At 40.6% G+C, this 17,761-nt stretch overlaps 2 protein-coding genes across 3 annotated transcripts; one reads left to right on the top strand and one right to left on the bottom strand.

Annotated features, from left to right (window-relative positions):
* The first annotated feature begins 3,619 nt into the window (after positions 1-3,619).
* slc29a3 (solute carrier family 29 member 3) lies at positions 3,620-10,044 on the top strand. Its single transcript, XM_035663209.1, has 7 exons — positions 3,620-3,719; positions 4,644-4,760; positions 4,866-5,284; positions 5,792-5,874; positions 6,378-6,604; positions 7,239-7,401; positions 7,797-10,044. The coding sequence occupies exons 3-7, from the start codon at positions 4,967-4,969 to the stop codon at positions 8,407-8,409; spliced, it is 1,404 nt and encodes a 467-aa protein (XP_035519102.1). The 5' UTR covers positions 3,620-3,719; positions 4,644-4,760; positions 4,866-4,966; the 3' UTR covers positions 8,410-10,044.
* A 94-nt stretch (positions 10,045-10,138) lies between these two features.
* psap (prosaposin) lies at positions 10,139-17,382 on the bottom strand. 2 transcript variants are annotated; one of them, XM_035663207.1, is made up of 15 exons: positions 17,250-17,382; positions 14,465-14,598; positions 14,213-14,287; positions 13,992-14,117; positions 13,254-13,469; positions 13,015-13,158; positions 12,859-12,915; positions 12,474-12,479; positions 11,640-11,807; positions 11,441-11,533; positions 11,155-11,338; positions 10,875-11,038; positions 10,714-10,794; positions 10,404-10,511; positions 10,139-10,216 (listed from the first exon to the last, which is right to left on the bottom strand). In XM_035663207.1, the coding sequence occupies exons 1-15, from the start codon at positions 17,281-17,283 to the stop codon at positions 10,181-10,183; spliced, it is 1,626 nt and encodes a 541-aa protein (XP_035519100.1). In that variant the 5' UTR covers positions 17,284-17,382; the 3' UTR covers positions 10,139-10,180. The 2 variants fall into 2 exon arrangements, with proteins under 2 accessions (XP_035519100.1, XP_035519101.1); XM_035663208.1 differs by lacking the exon at positions 12,474-12,479.
* Positions 17,383-17,761: the final 379 nt, after the last annotated feature.

Below are 17,761 nucleotides of genomic sequence, written 5' to 3' on the forward strand. Positions count from 1 at the left end.
TAAAATATAATCTGTAAAACATGAGTAGAGATGGTCAGATGTCCAGGTGAATATACCATAGGCATTTTGCTTTGCTGTAACCAAGGGCAGTTTCCACTGTTCAGAATATTACAGAATATATAAGCCTTGCCTTGAATCAACTAGGCAGCAAGGGACCATAAAAATTACCTCAGCACTAACTGCATTATGTTTCAATCTATTCTCTGTCCACCACTTATCTATGTGTCCATCACCCTGTAACTCATCATTTCTCCTCTTTCATTTAACATATTGTTAACCTTTTTACTAAGCCGCCTGCTTTGTGGTCAGGGTCCTCAAGCTATTTTCGTTATCAATATTGTTTTGTCCATTATTGTTCGACGGAAATTGAAATGCTGTCATCTATAACATTGTCATTACTTAAGTTCTGTGTGTTATTGAGTCTTTTTCTCCCTCAAAGCAAAAAAAAAAGTGTTCATATCTTTGAAACCACAAAAACCAAAACACAGGCAGTATCCCTCCTCTTCAGCAGTGAGTCATGTCACTGTTTTGTGTGAATGAACTGAAAACACAAGTGTGTCTCTGTGTGTGTGTGTGTGTGTGTGAGAGAGTGTGTGTTGAATGAGTGGGTATGTGTGGGCAGGTGGGTGTGCACACGCAGTATGTGCACACACTTAAGATCTGTCATTTCTCTTTGTAAGTGCTATGCAAGTACAAAAGAAAAAGTGAAGCATTTTGACTTCTTTTGTTTCCTGGAAGAGTAATTCTATTTTTTCAGATCAGGGCATAGACAGGGTTTTGATTTTGTAACCTAAAGTGGTTTAAGAGTGGTTTAGCATTTTTGGTGATGGATCGGAAGAATTGGATCACCGACCAAGGAAGCTAGTACTGAAAAAGCACATGTGGAAGATCAAAAAAAAAAAAAAAGTATGGTGCAATGGCTACAAAACAAGTTGTGACTAACATCATGGACTCGTGCCCTGCAGGTCTTTACCCATGAGGAAATCTCTGAACATGACCAGTTCAGTACTTTGGATCCCTGAACACTGCAGGACTATTTTCTTTCCTCAAATCTTGTTACAGAGACTGGCTAGCTGTAGACTACAGTGTTTATTCGTCCAGATTTCTTGAGTGTGTGTTGGATCTTTGGCCATAGCTCTGGATCATTTATGCTGGAGCTGGACTGGATTCGCCTATGCTCCCATCAAAGAGAAGAATTAAGCATTTGTTCGAGACGACAGACATTTTTACGAAAAAAACAACAAAATGGATTCAGTGATATTATTTTATCTCTGTAAAGTACCAATTGTAAATAAACGTCTAGCCTTCTTACCTGTAACTAAATATAATTTTTATGCAATAAATTATATTTCTTAGTTTAACAACAGTGTGTGTGTGTGTGTGTGTGTGCTGTTATTGGATTAAAACTTGTTATTGCAAAACCAAACAATGTAGGAGCAGCTTGCATTGAATCCATTCTCCAAATTGCAGGCTTCTTTGGAGCTCCTTGGCAGGACAAAATCACTGTCAAATGGCATCTGTGTTTTTATCAATTACACCCCATTTTCACAGTAAATGCAGAGCTACACAGCCTGACCCTCTTTTTCTCACACCTCATTGGAAAATTCCCTTTAGGTCCATTTAGCTTCAAAAGCTTTTAACTGGCAGGCTGTCTAGCCTTCAAATTAACAAGGTTTGAGAGACACTAAAAGTGGCCTTTAAGGGTTGACTCTGGGCATTTAGATGGAGCATTCTAACCGTGGTTGTGCAGGATGTGTGGGGATTCGTCAGTTTAGGCTCTTACATCGAGAACAAATATCACAGTGAGTCATTTATGGTGAGTGTGCACTGCAGTATTCTGGCAGGCAACACTGCACCTGTTTCATTAGATGCCCTGCTAATTGAGGACTGATATGCCACCCTTCAGTGCACGAGTTAATTGAACCTTTTTAATACATAAAGTGGTGGTACAGTTAAAAGCTGATTGCAGCTTCAACCCAATCCCCTCACCTCTACACAGGATGTTGTTGTTACTTTTCAGTGAATAAATCAGTGAGAATAATATTATTCTATAATATATCATTATCACGCAGGCGTGCAAAACCTATTTTAAGGACATTCTGTATGTGATGCCAGTACATGCATACACATGGCTCACAGCATTTACAACACAAATAAATACGTGAGCATATGCACTGAGACATACAGTATCTAAGGTTTATATTACAAGCTATGTCCTGAAAACATACAAACCCATGCACCTTCCTAAAAAGAAAATGAGAAAGGCCTCATTGGCCTATTTGATTTTAGAAAAACAATGTTGTATATTAATTGTTCAGATTGGTCCTGCACAATTACATCTGTTGTTGTGAAGGGGGAAACAGCAGTTCAGCAGCTGTGAGTTGAATAGGCTCCACAGTTGGACAGTAATTCATTTGATAATGATTAGTTTAGTCCAGTGGTGTCTGCGCATGTGTCAAGTAGAGCCAAGAGTCTTGTTTTCACTCCATTAAGATAAACAAAATCACCTGCTTTGTGTTTGACTGTAGAGAGTAGACGTATTTCTTCTTACAGGAGCTTTAATTGTTTTCATATTCCAGAGAGGTGCAGCAACACTCAACTGGATATGCTGTCCTTTGGTGCCCTCTTCTGGTAAATGAGAAGGCTAACCCACACTTTTCAACAAAAGCCAGTATACAGTGTGCTACAATATAATAAATTGATTCTGGTTTAAATAAACAGGGAATATTTACAATATGTGGGACGTTTCATGTGCTTTTGTATTTCACTGTATTTCTTCAGAAAGAAAACAATAACAAGGGAAATTTGTAGATTCCTTTCCTATTAACAAAGTGGACTTTGTCCACTATAATATCAAAGCCACATAGCCACTAAGGAGTCTGTTGATGGTGTAGGATTTACCTGTGATAAATGCTATAAATAATATTTTATTGCACTTACTTACAATTTCTTATGCTAGTTTTATTATCGTTCATTGATCAGAGTGTTCATATGCCACAAACCACACTTTAGAGATAACAGATCAAAATCCAATGAAATTTCAGTACAGAATTCACAAAGGTTTCATATGCTACACCTTTTAGTATTTGAAAGTTCAATATTGGTGGCTTATAGAGTTTCTTAATGATGTAGGACTTTCTTTTATAGAATTTAAAGTTCAAGAAAACCCTCTGTAAAAGCTCGGTTTGACTATCAATGAAGTTTCTCTATCATTTAAATCTGTACATTTGAAAGTGGTAAATGTATTTTTTTATGTTTACCATCACATGCAAGTACACAGCTTTTTGATATCTTTCTTAATTTTGGAGCAGATCCCCATACTACTTACTATTTGTTTGTTTTGTTTTTAGTTTAGCGTTATTTCTGTTTGTTTGTTTTTCAAAAAGGACACATTGTAAGTTGGTAAAATTTGTTAAAAAAAAAAAAAAAAAAAATTAAGCTGTTTTTATACTTTTTACTTTTAAGATTTTATGTTTTAAATTAGGATCGAGTCTTTCGTACATTAATTACACTCTTATTGTGAACAATATACGCTTTTAATCAGTCAGGGTTAAATTTGCGTAGATAGTGATTTTATTCTGAAGGATCCATACCGGAAGTCGTGTTGTTGTTGTTGAAGCACAATGAAGAATATTTGTCAGCTGACCAGAAATGAGGTGGGCTATGAAATGGATTTCAGTGTCGGTGTAACACTTCTACAGAGACAGGAGCAGCAGCCAGTGAGTCTCTAACAATGAGTTAATGTCTGTATTTATGCTTAATGAAGTGTTAACCACGGGTCGAGTCAGTTAGCAACGTCTGTGTGTACTTTGTACAGGAAACCCGCTTTTAGTTAGTTAGCCTCTAATATTAGTTTACCTTATAGTCTGCAAACAGCGGTCTGCACCACACTAAACAAATACAACTTTACATGCCTGCTCGCATTAAAAAAACCGAATAAATCAGACGGAAACAGAATGAGCAGTATACTTTTGCATTGGGAAGTGACTAAACCGGTGGTGAATGTAGCTGTCTCAAGCATATTGTGCAGTGTATCTGAAGTGCTTGTAATCTCGCTTGTTCTTGGATCATGTGAAGACTTGTTCCTCATTAGTTGCACACATGATGCTGTAGGATGCAAGCTCAGCTTTGTTCTGCCGTGTCCGTCTTCCTTTAACCTCCTTAAATAGTTAGAGTAATAACCTCATATTGTGCAAGTGAGTGAAAGCCTATTCCTGTCAGTGGCAGGAATAGGACCAGAGGTTGCAGCTTTCTACCTCATGACTGTTCCTCCATGCGTCATGCATTACTTGTTTTTGACAGTGATGGTTGTGGTTTGCAGATTAAACTGTAGTGACTGCATCTTCAGTGAAATAGGTGTGGTAAATGAGGATGGGATGGGATGTGTGGGAACTGCCAAGCCGTCAATCCAGCTGTTTAATTTAAAGTGGCACATGGAGAAAAGGACATGCTCCATGTCGCATTCCACATCACCTGAATCATGATGAGTCGTCATTGTTTAATTGTGTACCTTTTGGTTCCCATTGAGGTGATGGTTCAGTGTGCTGAACATGAACAGAGTACAGCGTCTACATTTTGGAAAATACCTGTCAGTATGCCCAGAATTTAATTCTCAGAGTTAAATGTGACTCCTTGCTCTGCAGCATCACAGGATCTGAACAGTTGGACTGATCTCTACCAGATACAGCAACACTCTCCCCGACTATGGCTCTTCAACAAACACCGTCTGTATTTGCCTTTCTGGACAAGCACAAGTAAACGTAAGTGTCATCCAAACCCCATTACTTGCTATAACATTATTATTATGCAGTGACTTGTTTTTAAACTTGTGTTTTTCTACTTCTTCTTCTTCTTCTTCTCCACAGCTTTCTGCTCACCACTTCCTGTCTTACTGTTCTTCTATTGCCTCAACCTTCCCTTTCTTTTGTCTTCGCTTTTGTGAGCGTTGCTTATTCTGTCTGTGAAAATGGACGACACAGAGCCAGTGCAACCCAGCCTCAACTCCTCCTATATTCCCACTGGTCTTGGCAACCACCAAGTATCTGAGGATGAGGAGAGCGAGGACCCCTCTGCATCACTCTTACCCAAACATTCGTCAGTGCCTCTGGCCGTGCGCTACAGCCCAGAGGACTCTTATTGTTTGGTGTACATAATCTTCTTTCTGCTGGGCATTGGCTCCCTGCTGCCCTGGAACTTCTTCATAACAGCCAAACACTACTGGCTCTACAAACTGAGTAACAACACTGGTCGCAGCGGTAATGAGGAGCAACGTTCGGACCTCAGTGTGAGTGTGACGGATACTAAATACAACAGCGCTGTGTTTATTGTGCATGTGTGTACACAGGAAGATGCACATTTGTGCCATTCTCCATGCTTTTCACAGCACCGTGACAATCCCGTGACAGATGTGAGGACTGAGTGTCCTTTCACGTCTGACAGAGATCCCTTGCAACACAGTTATAGAATTAGTAATGCCATTAGGCTGTTGAGGGGAAACTAAGATAAAGGTAGAGATGGGTAGAGTCAAAGGGGTCAATGAGATCTGCTTCCAGGCTGTTGTAGACAAGACAATTAAATGCTCTGGATGAATTCTACTGACTGCTATGCTAAGATTAATGCTTGATTTGATTTGACGTAGAGGTCGTAGCAAAGATGAGGAAGTAAAGATGTGTATATTTCTCCCCTCTCCTTTCACTTCCTCTTATTTTGGGTGAGAGACTTATTTTAAGTATTTGAGTGTGTCTTCTCTTATTCAAGCAAATTGTTTTGTCCTTTCTGTAACCGTTCACAGGATTACTTTGAAAGTTATCTGGCCATTGCCTCCACGGTGCCCTCGGTGCTGTCTCTGATACTCAACTATCTCCTAGTCAACAGGTTGATTCCCCAAATATACACACACATACACACAGCACACTCCTCTCAGATTTTTGTCTTTGTTAAGAGTCTCATGCTGTTCACCATGATATAAAGTATATATAGCACATATAGTACAGTTTCACATGTTCTGTGAACTAATTGTTTGCCACATTTGTCTTATCTAGGTCTGTCATGTCTCTGTGACCTTAAATGATTTGTGTCTCTTTAAATTCCCTCTGGACTTTGATCTGTCTGTGCTGGACTGCGATAACATGGAGCATAGGGGATGTTTTGTCATTTTGAACAGCATCTCTGCAGCAGAGTACATTTTATATTTATTATTTGTGTGGATAATTAATAGCTTACTGCCTCACAAGTGTGTTGTACAAAGACTGTACTCATCAAACAAAACTGTACAAAACATCTGCTTCATTTCTGTTTTATGTCAACGGATCTTTGAGAAACTCCTGCCTAATCCCATCATCTGTGTGTGTGTGTGTGTGTGTGTGCGGTGTTGGTAGGTTGTCTTCCAGTGTGCGGATCCTGTCGTCTCTTTTTGTCATCCTGTTGGTGTTTGTGCTGACCACGGTGCTGGTGAAGATAGACGTGTCTGACAGCAGGGTGGAGTTCTTTATTGGCACGCTGGCCTGTGTGGCTGTCGTCAGCGGCGCCTCCAACCTCTTCTCTGGCAGCGTGTTCGGGATCAGTGGGCATTTCCCAATGAGGATTTCTCAGGCCCTTATATCAGGTACAGTCCTATCGGTCTTTGTAGCATTTATACGGTACCATCACACAGATAAACTTTGTGCTGTCTTGAAATCCATACATATACACTATTTAGCAGCTTCATTAAGGGTTTATTGACTAAATAACTTTGTGACTATAATATGTCAGCTTCCCCCTATAGAACAGATGGCGGACCTCATTTTGGAGCAACTTATTTACTTACTTATTAATGAATAAGCACTGATGTTGCTTAAAAAACGACTTCAGATCTCTAATGCCTTAAAGATGTGTTCACTGCATTGCTAGGTACTTTCATAGATACATTTTTCAGTTAATTCATGGGTTTAATTATTTACCTCATTAGCATAACTCGTTTTGTGCTGTGCAGAACAGGAATAAGCAGATATAGTTTATTTAGGAGTTTAGGAAGCTGACCAAATAATCATAACATTCTCCAGGTGAAGTCTGGGGACACTGTTGCATGTCGTCCCCCTCTCTCCCTAATTTCCTGTCAACTCTCTACTGTACTTTCTAAGAAAGGCAAAAAAGGAAGATGTATAGTTATATTTAATATATAGAGGTAGCAGGAAAACAGCCAGCTCAAGTGTCTCTTGTTGACTGACTGAGTACATAAACTGGTCCTTTTTTTGTCCTAGGCCAGGCTATGGGAGGCACATTGAGTGCAGTAGCATCAATAGCGGACCTGGCATTGGCGAAGGATGTGACAGACAGCGCTCTGGCCTACTTCCTGACAGCTGACATCTTCATCCTGCTCTGCATCATCACATATCTGCTGCTGCCCAAGCTGGCATATTCAAGGTCAGTATCAGTCAAAGATATTCTGGTTCCCATACAGAGACATACACTCTGTCAAATCTGTCAAACTCATATTTACAAGGTAGGCGACGATAACATCCTCCTTTGTACTGTAAAATGTGGAAACTATAGATGACACTATTATATATAGTTTAGCAGTGTGCATTATTATTATTGTTGTCATTCTTCATACTACCACCAGATGGTGCCAAAGTTAAATTACTTGTTGTAATTAATATTCTAAGCTTACCTGTGCCAGTTATTTTGTCTTTGCATTTAAAATTTGAGGCTACTGTTTGATTTGATGTCGCATTTAACACAGTCGGACTGATGCAATTAAGATTTTAGATGTACTTGTTATTCTAAAGCATGCTGTGTTCTGCTTGTCTTCTCTCTAGACACTACATGCTGGCAGCAACATGCACCAGTTCAGGAGTTATGAGCGAGGGGGGAGCAGCAGAGGGAGTCCCACCACTACAGCCTATCCTCAGGAAGACGTGGGTGCTCGGCTTGAGTGTCTTCTACGTCTTCTGCATCTCTATCATGGTGTTCCCTGCAGTATCCTCAGGGATCCAGTCTGTCCACAAAGACAGCGGCAGCCCCTGGACAACCACTTACTTTGTGCCCCTCACCAGCTTTTTCCTGTACAACGTGGCAGACTTTTGCGGCAGGCAGGCCACGGCATGGCTGCAGGTCCCTGGTCCCACCAGCCGAGTCTTGCCTGTACTGGTGCTATGTCGCACCATCATGGTGCCACTTTTCATGTTCTGTAACTACCAGCCGAGGGACCACCTCCACACTGTGCTTTTCACTCATGATTTGTACCCTGTGGTCTTTAACTGCCTGCTAGGCCTTACTAATGGCTACTTAGGCACGCTGCCAATGATCTATGGTCCTAAGGTGGTACCTCGGGAGCTGGCAGAGGCCACAGGAGTGGTCATGTCCTTCTTCCTCACTCTGGGACTGGCTGTTGGATCTGCTTTTTCAGTGCTTATTGTGCACTACATCTGACCAAGCAGTTACTAAGCAATAACTTTACATAACAATTTACAGTGGTATAATGGTATTCAACAGGCAGTAGCTGGGCAGTGACAAATACCAGAACTGTGACTGTGATACAAAGTGCATGCGACGTCAGTTGTTTACCATGAGGGAAAAGTGCTGATAAGCTTCTCATTTCCACTCTTCACCATAAAGCCATTATTCCTTCATACCTCACATTAATGTGTGTTATGTTTACACTGATGTGGCTCATGATGTGAACCTCAGGGCTCTGTCCGCCATGATTTGGTCTCTACATATTAGAGATCAGGAAGGTGCTTTCCAAGCAACATGAGCAATCTCTGTAATCAGGGACACTTGATCTAACAAAGCTTTTATTTTGGACACATTGATTTACTTTAAATTGGTAAAATACTGTGGTATATAATAAGTTATGCAGAGGGTGTTATTTTAGTTCAACTTTAATAAAAATATGCAGATGGTTGAGGGACACAGCTGGAAAACATGGCTAATTGTTGATGAACATGTGGCTGATTCGTATTTGCTCTGTAAACCTTGTAACTGAATTTGAACAGACTTTAAAAACTGACCATTTCCAGTAACATATTTTGGTCATCATATTCAAATGTGCACTTAGAAGTAAAGCCTTTGTCTGCTTGTTAAATAATTATACCATCTTTGCAACTTGGGCTCAAATACCCTTCTGTTCTCTTTACTTCTCAAAATACAAATAATGTACTAAATTACCGTTAACTTTTTTTATTTTATTTTTTTAAGTTCATTGTTGTACATTATCTGAAACAATGTTTGAGTCCTACCTAAGTTGATAGTGAGCTGGACTAAAGCAAATACCTCTTAGGAGAAATTAATGTAGACACTTATTGTAGTCCATTTGGAAAGTCAGGAACAACGTGCAGATTACAGACAGTTTTGTCCTACTATTATATATATATAAGTATTGTATATGTAAAGTTAAGCGTAGTATCAAGGAGTGTTCTTTAAATGACCCAGACATGACAGGTATACTTGTAAATTCAGTTTACAGCAAAAGAAAATAAATGGAACCAAGTGGATTGGGATCACTTTTAATTGTTAAAAATTTACAGATGAACCGACAGTTGGCTCAGGGTTTGAAGCAGACAACAATCGAATTTGAGATGTTCTGTACGTTAGAAACGCAGTGATTTACAAACAGTAGGAAGAGTGCAAACAATGGGAGGTACACTTAGAATACTTACCTCCATATCAGCTCCTTAAAATAACAACACAACATCTACAAAATATAAATTTTGTTTTAAGGATCAGACATACTGCTAAAAGTAATGCCAGTCATTCTTAACACACTGAGCTGTCTTCTCCTGCAGTCAGGAATCATATATAGCTTGGGCAGGGGGGAAATCAGAGGAGTAGAAATCTGATGCCATGTCAACATTACACATGTGAAACTTAAACACACCCAGCAAGCAATGTAAGCTAGTAAAAGCCAAATGCAAACCTGTGAATCCTGACAGTGAAGCTTCGTGATTTCTGCTCAGTGAAGCAGTAACAGGCTGAGCTATACATGTAATCACTCCTCCCCAACCCCCACTCGGAAAAAAAACATGTCCAGTCCCTTTCCACCATGACATCATTCAAAACATTAATTCAAACATAAATTGCAGTCATGTAAGTCCATTAAAAAAAGAAAGCAGGACAAAAATTAAAAGTGGGAAGCAGCACTACAGTATTTTTCTTTTTAAATTCCCTACAGGTCAGTTTGTGCTGGTTTGTTCCTCTTCCTCTATACCCACACATGGCGTTGGCAGTGAGCCACAGCCTAAAAGACAGAAACAACTGGTTAGACGAGCCACTCAAAGCAAACTTCTATGATAAAAAATAACTTTTAAAAACAATCAGTTGTGACATGCAATACATTTTAAACATTTAAAAATGAAACCCCCAAGAATCCCAGTCTGGGGACGGAGACGCACATTTGGGTGTCAAAATATGACTTGACTACTCACATTGCACCGAGCTGCTGTCTCCATGTTCTTGCACCAGAATGCAGGTCCCCAGCTGCACTGCTCTGTTCCCAGAAGCCTGCGGTTAGCTTCAGGGCAGGCTCCCACTTTCTGTTACAAACACACAAACACAGCTCAGATGATTAACAACCTATAACATTTAATGTCCATTGCCAACAATTTATGGAAAAAGATTTTTTTTGCCATAATGTCAAGAATCTTGTACATTCTTCAAGAATGTCCGGATTTTAATTGAGTAATCGAGTTTCCTGGTAGATAAAATGTTATTTAGTTCAGAATTGATCTAGTTTACCATGCACACAAAGTCTGGGTCCAGCATCTGGAGCAGCAGCTGGACAAGCACTGGCTCGTACTGTTCAATCATCTGGTCACACTGTTGAAAGACAGAGGGGTTATTGGAAGGCCGTCACATGAGGATAAAGTTACACATGGTAAGAGGATGCAACTCCTCACCTCTGTCTGGAAAGAATCTGGCAGGAAGCTGCACACTTTCCTCACAGCCTCCTCAATCTGTGCCTCTGTAGCATTCTTCTCCAGAAGCGCATCAATGTAAGTCACGGCCATCTTGCACACCTTGCAATAGCCACCGTCCTTAAAGCGAGTCTGGTCGAGGACAGCTGGAAAGAATTAAAACAGAAATCACTTATTACCATGAGGAAATACAGATGCACAACTTCTGCGGTCAACAAAGCTAACATTTGCCTTCAAATCGCTTTAAGGAGTGACAACTTACGGACATATGTGCGGCTGGCACCATTGCAGAGTGCCAACACTGTGCAGACGGTCTTGGGGTCAGCCTGCTGCACCAGCAGCTCAATGATGGCCTGGCCGTAGGTCTCAATCAGGTCCTTGCACTGGCCACTCAGAGACTGGGGCAGAAATGTGCACACTTTCTCCACAGCTTGAATCACCTCCTCCTGAAACAGACAAACAGATGAGCTTGGCTGCACAGAAATGTTGGCAGCAGTTTTGTAGATTTTCATGGCGATATTGGATACATCTAGCAGCACACATCCCACCTCTGTAGTCTGATCCTCCAACATAGACTCCAACTGTTTCATCACAAACTCACAGATGGCACAGGTTGGGGAATCACGCACACGCACCATTGGCTAGAACACAAAGGAAGCAAATCTCATGTGCATGTACAACACTGCAGTAAAACAGAATTTTATCTTGTATCAATATCAGTCACACGTGGATGACACCACGGCTTACCTTAGCAGACTTGTCAGTGGCAGACTCCACCTTAGTGGCAGGGAAAAGCTTGAGAGCGGGTACAGACTTGGCAGCAGGAACGGTCTTGGCAGGCTGCAGCTTCAGCATTGGAACGGACTTCTTCATAGCAGTACAGAAGCCAGCATGGACGCAGATATCCTTGGGTTGCTGAGGACCAAAACAGACAATTATTTCAAGATCCAAAGCCAAAGGTCTACAGAACTTGTCACATTGCATACGGTTAGCATAAACCACGTGCTTCCAATTTGCATATCATTCCAAAGCCTTACCACCCATGCAATATGCAAGTTTTTATGATATATATATAAAAAATAAAAATAAAGACATCCAACACATTCTTCTTTTACCAGTTCCAAACACACCAACACACACCCATTCTGGCAAATGTTTACTTCTGCAGCTCTGACTCTTAAGTGCATCCAACAAAACCAGCTAGTGTTAAATAAAGAACAGCCATATACAGCACAATAAAGATGGTGCTTTTCTGATGAGACAGCCACTTCAATGTTAGTAAAAACCAGTGAATCTCCAAGTTGACTTGTTTATGCAAACAAAGTCACAAGATCCCAGCATACTTTTAATATGAGAGGACGATATGCTCGTTTGATCTCAAGAAATAGGAGAGAATCTTAATGTGGCCCTTTGCTGTAGTGTTCCAACAGGCACAAGCCGAGTGTTCGGGTTAAGTAAATATTCTCACTCATAGTTAAATAATCATTTACATGAGTCTCTACAGTGTCAGGTGAGTAGTGCTAGGAGTGGACAGCACAAGAAGCAGAGCTAAGGGTTAAAGCTGAACACAGAAAGACCTACCTGTTCCTGCAGAGCAGCACACAAAACCCAGAGAGAAAACAGAGCAAGACAACATGAATGGAGGGGGAGAAACGTAACACAGACGAAAAAGACAACAGAAAGCAAGAAAAAAAATTAAAAAGACAGAAAGCGATTTAAAGATGTGAATAAATTGAAATCAGCAGGCCAGGTGGTGCTGCGGCAAGACTGGATATGGGCTTTAGCACCACCAAAACAGACAAATTATCATTAGTTTTGATGACCAGTTCATTATCGAATATTAGAATAATGTAACGACCATTCATGTTATAATGTGGCTTAAATATGCAAAAAAAAAAAAAAAGGTTTTCCTAAACTTCTTTTAAAATAAGTGTAGCACATGAATTCGGAAGCTTAGAACACTCACCATGGACATGAGCTGCTCAACAACAAGCACGCCATACTGGCCCACATACTCCTTGCACTGCAATGAGAAACAACACAGGTTAATATACAGCATTTTCAAAGGGGGAAAAACATTTGACAAAGAAAACTATGTACTCCACTCATATGAGATTCTCACCATTGCAGACAAGCTTGGCCCCAACAGGTCACACTGGTTCTCAATGTTTGCAATGAGAGAGTCGACAAATGAGGTGTTCTCCTTGGCTTCTGCTTGAGCGTCAGTAAGGAACTTGATGCAGTCTTGGCACACAGCATCACCTTCCTACAGGAAAGGCGAGATTCAGAGCAAAATAAGGATGATATTCATCAACAACAGGTGGAGAACATATTGCCATTTGTGCAGTTGGAAGAGCGTACCTGTTTTGGAGTCTCTTGTTTGGGGGCCTCCTGCTTGGCGTTCTCCTGAGGATAGAGGAGCCCGGGCACATTGAGGAGGAAGGGAGCCACTCGCTGGGAAAGGTCAATCTGAGGGATTTCATTGGACGTGAGCTGGTCCTGGGTATGAGCCTTAGCCAGGGCTGCCTGCTGAGACTGACACAGCCCCATGGCTCCGCACACCACAGCGGGATCCTCCTTAAAAAAAAACAAATAAGTAAATAAATAAAACAAACCACATAACTTAATAACACATTTTGTCACATTATAGTTAAACGTTAGCTGTAAGCAGAAGTAAATAGCAATCCCCTAGCTTTAAAGCCTAACAGAGAGCAGGTGACAGTTGAAACAAAGAAAACTACACCAAACGCTCCCAGTCACGAGGTTCAGCATTACACAACGACTACTCTGTTCCTGTTCGACGGGGACTCACTTCCCCATCAATAGCCCTTATTCAGTTCGCTGCACTTTGCTCACAGCCACTCGTTTTCCCTTTTTTTGACACTGAGATGCAGTTGGATCATTTACTTAAGAGTCTTAGACAGTGCCAACGACAAACCAAACTCCAATGAGCTTTAATAAGATCTTTGGCAAAGCCTGTTTACAGCTTATCTCAAAGCATCAAATATGGTTGTAAAATACAAACTGTGTAATGGCACCATTAAAAAGGCTAAACTAAAAACAGGCCAACATTTTGACAGACAGGTTGACGGTGCTCACCAGTTCTCCAGTAATGATTCCCATGAGGATGGGGTAGTAGCTATCTACCATCTCCTTGCACTCTGCGGTCAAACCTTGATCCGGGATGAGCTGGCAGGCCTTCTCCAGGTACCCAAGAACCTCAGCCTGCAATCACAGAAATAACCAGATATCAGTTTTCCAAAGGAGTGTTTAAGTCTTAAAATATATATATCAACACACAGGATTTCTCTTTATCTTACCTCAGTGGCATTGTCCTTCAGGATCTGCTCTACCACCATCAACACCTCTTTACACAAGTCACATGGCACGGTTTTCTGAAACAATAGGTTGTGTAAATAAAAAAAAACAATATTTTCCAAAGATTTCAAAGAAAGGCATGAGACTTAAGAGCACATGCCTTCTGTTGGTGATAGTTCAATGCTATTCTTAGAACAAGCAAAAAGGTATGAACGGCACTTGTCATTTTCCTAGAAAAATAAACAGTGTCTCACCATCTGGGGCTTGTTCCACACGTTCTGCTGGCAGTGAGTCACAGCTCCACACAGAGACGCCGTCTTTACATTCTGACACCAGTAGGGTGGGCCACGAGCGCACTGCTCAGTGCCGAGCAGAGGGGTTGCTACAGCTGCAAAGGAGACACATTTCAGGCATTTTAGAGATCTTTAAAGGAGGTAAGAAAGCAGACACATGACAAAACCATACTCCTGGATATAATGTTGTGGTTTAAAGAAGTAAATAATGCACAAAGCAGAGGTGGTCTTTAATCCTACAGATTAAATATGTCTTTCTTTAGGGAGTATTGGTAATGCTAGTCTTTTGTTATCAGGTGCTATGGCTTTACCACATCTAATGCCAGTGATGAGCAGATGGGGAAATTCACGGCTGACATACTTCCTCTAAACATTAACACAGGAGGAAGTTGATATTAACTTTTACTTAAAGAAACAACTGTCAGTTAGTTAAGGACAGGCTCAATCATCTCCACCTCCCTTAAACCAACCAAATGCAGTGGAGTCCTGTCACTGAGGAAGCCAAGAAAAATCAGTGGCCCTGCTCTATGAAGCTACAAACTGTTTCAAACACTGAGAATTGTAAATGTTCGTCACTTTTATAACTGCTAGAAAAAAGGAGAAAAGGAAAGTTAGCTCAAACTACTGTCTCAATAGGATATGCCTCTAAATCTGACATGATTTACCACCATCGACCACCAAAACCAACCTGTCAATACCAGACTGAGCAACAGACCATGAAGAAACACCCTGGGAAGGATTTATTATTTACATATCCACCAGTTTCCGGACACTGGTATACGGGTTATATGGTAAAAATATAACCTTTTGGGTACATGCAAAAAAAAGTTACTGTTCACAGTTCTCCATTTTATGCGGTTTCATTTTGAATAAAAAATGTGATGTGGGAAAGAACCTAATAGTTTTGGGCTTTGTTTCCTGTTTTCTCTACCACTCCCTTAAACCCTGCTTGAATAAAATAAAAATAAAAGATATAGATCATTAATTCCGAAAATCTATATTTGGAACTATGACTAAAATGTCGAATAGTAAACAGAAGCAAATGTAAACAAAAACTGTTTACTCAGAAGATAAACTGAGTCAGTGTGCCAGAGTCCAGTGGGTAGTCTTAATGGTAACCATCATGAATTGGCAATACAGGTCAGGCCGCACCGATGGACCTTCAAAAACCACAGTTACACTGGCGGTTAAACCCCCCCTGCTCACAGTTCATCCTAATAGTGTTACAGTGCAGGCAGGGCACTCCCACCCTCCACTTGAGTCACATGAGCAGACAAAATAACAAGCTGTTCCCAAGTTGACAGACTGTGTCGATGAGAAGGACATCTCTGCATAAAACTTCATTATACATTAAACAGTTTACAGCCAACTATGCAAAACACGGCAGCAGGAAAACAAGTTATCTGACAAAGAATACAATGTTTTTACAAGAAGTCAGCAGAAAAAAAAAAAAAAAAAAGATATCTACTGGAATATACCTGACTCACTTTCTGAGAGTGACTCTGAAACAGAAAACTCATCATAATGTGAGTGAATCAACATCACATGACCCAGTGAAGCGCAAAAGGCTTTAAATAGGATTCAGATTGCATTGTTCAACAGCAGCAAGTAACCTACGAGACATTTTCCGTGTAGAAACCTACGCGTCAGCTTAACCCAGCAGAAAGAAAAGTATACATGAGCTCATGACATCCACCATTTAGGAATGTCTGCAAGCAAGCACATGCAAGAATGTGAGAGTGCAAAGACAACATATAACATTATTATTTAACCAGAAGTCAGACTGATGATAAGCACTAAAACACACAAAGCACAAATACCACGACTTGAAGAAACCAATATTGCCAGTAGATTGCAAGAAACCACAGCTTGTGCTTTGATAAAAAGTATTTAAAAAAACAGACATCCATATTTCAAATGCCACAAGGCCAAGCCAAGAATGTGTAATTGTATTAATAGCCTAGTTGTCTACAGGTTGTGCTTGGCTTCAATGCAGCAACAACTTCACTGACCCAGTTTCTGCACACAAAGATAAACTAGCTGGGCCATTAGGGATTAAAAGTGTACATTAACTACAGGTATCAGTTCAAGGAAATTTCCAGACGGAACAAAAAAAACAGAACAGACAGTCGAAAAGCTGAAATGAAAACAGGATTTTATCTAAACTTCCTCATAAAACCAAACCAGGGGTCAACAAAGAAGCAAAGTACAGTAGCTCCATTAGCTGATCAGAGCACATTCAAAAAACAACACACCCGTTTCCATGAGCAAACACCACACGAATGAGCTTTATGGCGATGTTCAGACATATCTACAAGACCAAATAAAGCTTATTTTAATCGTAATTGCAGGTTTTCGTTGTTGTTGTTGTTGTAATTTCCAGCTAACGTAGCTACCTCGCGTTAGCTGGCAGGCTAACTAACGCGAGCGGGCCAACAACAACAACAACAACGCCTTTAAATTAAACCTCAAAGGCAAAAACAGCCGAGACTCACGTAACACGCAGTATTCACAGCTTCAATCTGTAGAAAATCAACCAGTTAAAACGTGAATCGTGTGTTTGTCCCCATTAAAACAACATCAAGTACAAACCAGTACACTTCCGCGTTGTTAATGTTGAAACGCACTTTGTTACACAACCAAACATCCTTTATTCCCGGTCGACATTCATCCCAATCCCAATCCCAATCCCAACACAGACAACGTATAAAACACCACTCGTGTGTTCCCTGCGTGTTCACATTACCTGCGGACACGAAGAGTAGAGTTAGAAGCAGCATGACTCCGCAGTTTGTGTCTCGGTGTTGGTTGAATTAGACTGAATGCTGCAATGCAGAGTGGGGGGGGTGTGATGCCTTTATGATGTCTCAGTGTCAGCTGACTGCACATGTGACTGCCTCGGTCTGTCTGATGAGATCATTTAAGTATTGATCATGAGTCTTTACAAAACGTGTTTGAAAGACATTTTGATTCAAACTATTTCTGGTTAACAAGGGTTGCAAAATCTGAAAAATACTTAAATGGGAGTTGGTTGCGTTACAGTTGCAGAGCAACACATTATACGATGTAGAAATAATATGTGCATTCAATTAATATATATAAAACAGCAATATATATAGGAAATATTACAGTATATAACAAGATAATGGGGCGCTCCCCTTTGCATGTCCACGTGTGCATGACATGTGCATTTCAGCCTGTGTGTATGTGTGTATATAAAAAAAAAAAGTGAAAAAAACAATTTCCCCCTAGGGGATC

Source organism: Morone saxatilis, unplaced genomic scaffold (assembly GCF_004916995.1).
Source record: "Morone saxatilis isolate NCDOM2014 unplaced genomic scaffold, NCSU_SB_2.0 Contig19, whole genome shotgun sequence".
NCBI lineage: Eukaryota > Metazoa > Chordata > Actinopteri > Moronidae > Morone > Morone saxatilis.

What these genes read in the sequence shown, in the direction of transcription:
- slc29a3 (XM_035663209.1), top strand. Translation starts at nt 4,967, where the DNA reads ATGGACGACACAGAGCCAGTGCAACCCAGCCTCAACTCCTCCTATATT. An exon ending in AACTATCTCCTAGTCAACAG is followed by an intron (nt 5,875 to 6,377) that starts GTTGATTCCCCA and finishes CGGTGTTGGTAG; the next exon opens with GTTGTCTTCCAGTGTGCGGA. An exon ending in CCCAAGCTGGCATATTCAAG is followed by an intron (nt 7,402 to 7,796) that starts GTCAGTATCAGT and finishes TCTTCTCTCTAG; the next exon opens with ACACTACATGCTGGCAGCAA.
- psap (XM_035663207.1), bottom strand. Translation starts at nt 17,283, where the DNA reads ATGCTGCTTCTAACTCTACTCTTCGTGTCCGCAG. An exon ending in TGTGGAACAAGCCCCAGATG is followed by an intron (nt 14,288 to 14,464) that starts GTGAGACACTGT and finishes CTATTGTTTCAG; the next exon opens with AAAACCGTGCCATGTGACTT. An exon ending in CCACTGACAAGTCTGCTAAG is followed by an intron (nt 11,534 to 11,639) that starts GTAAGCCGTGGT and finishes TTTGTGTTCTAG; the next exon opens with CCAATGGTGCGTGTGCGTGA.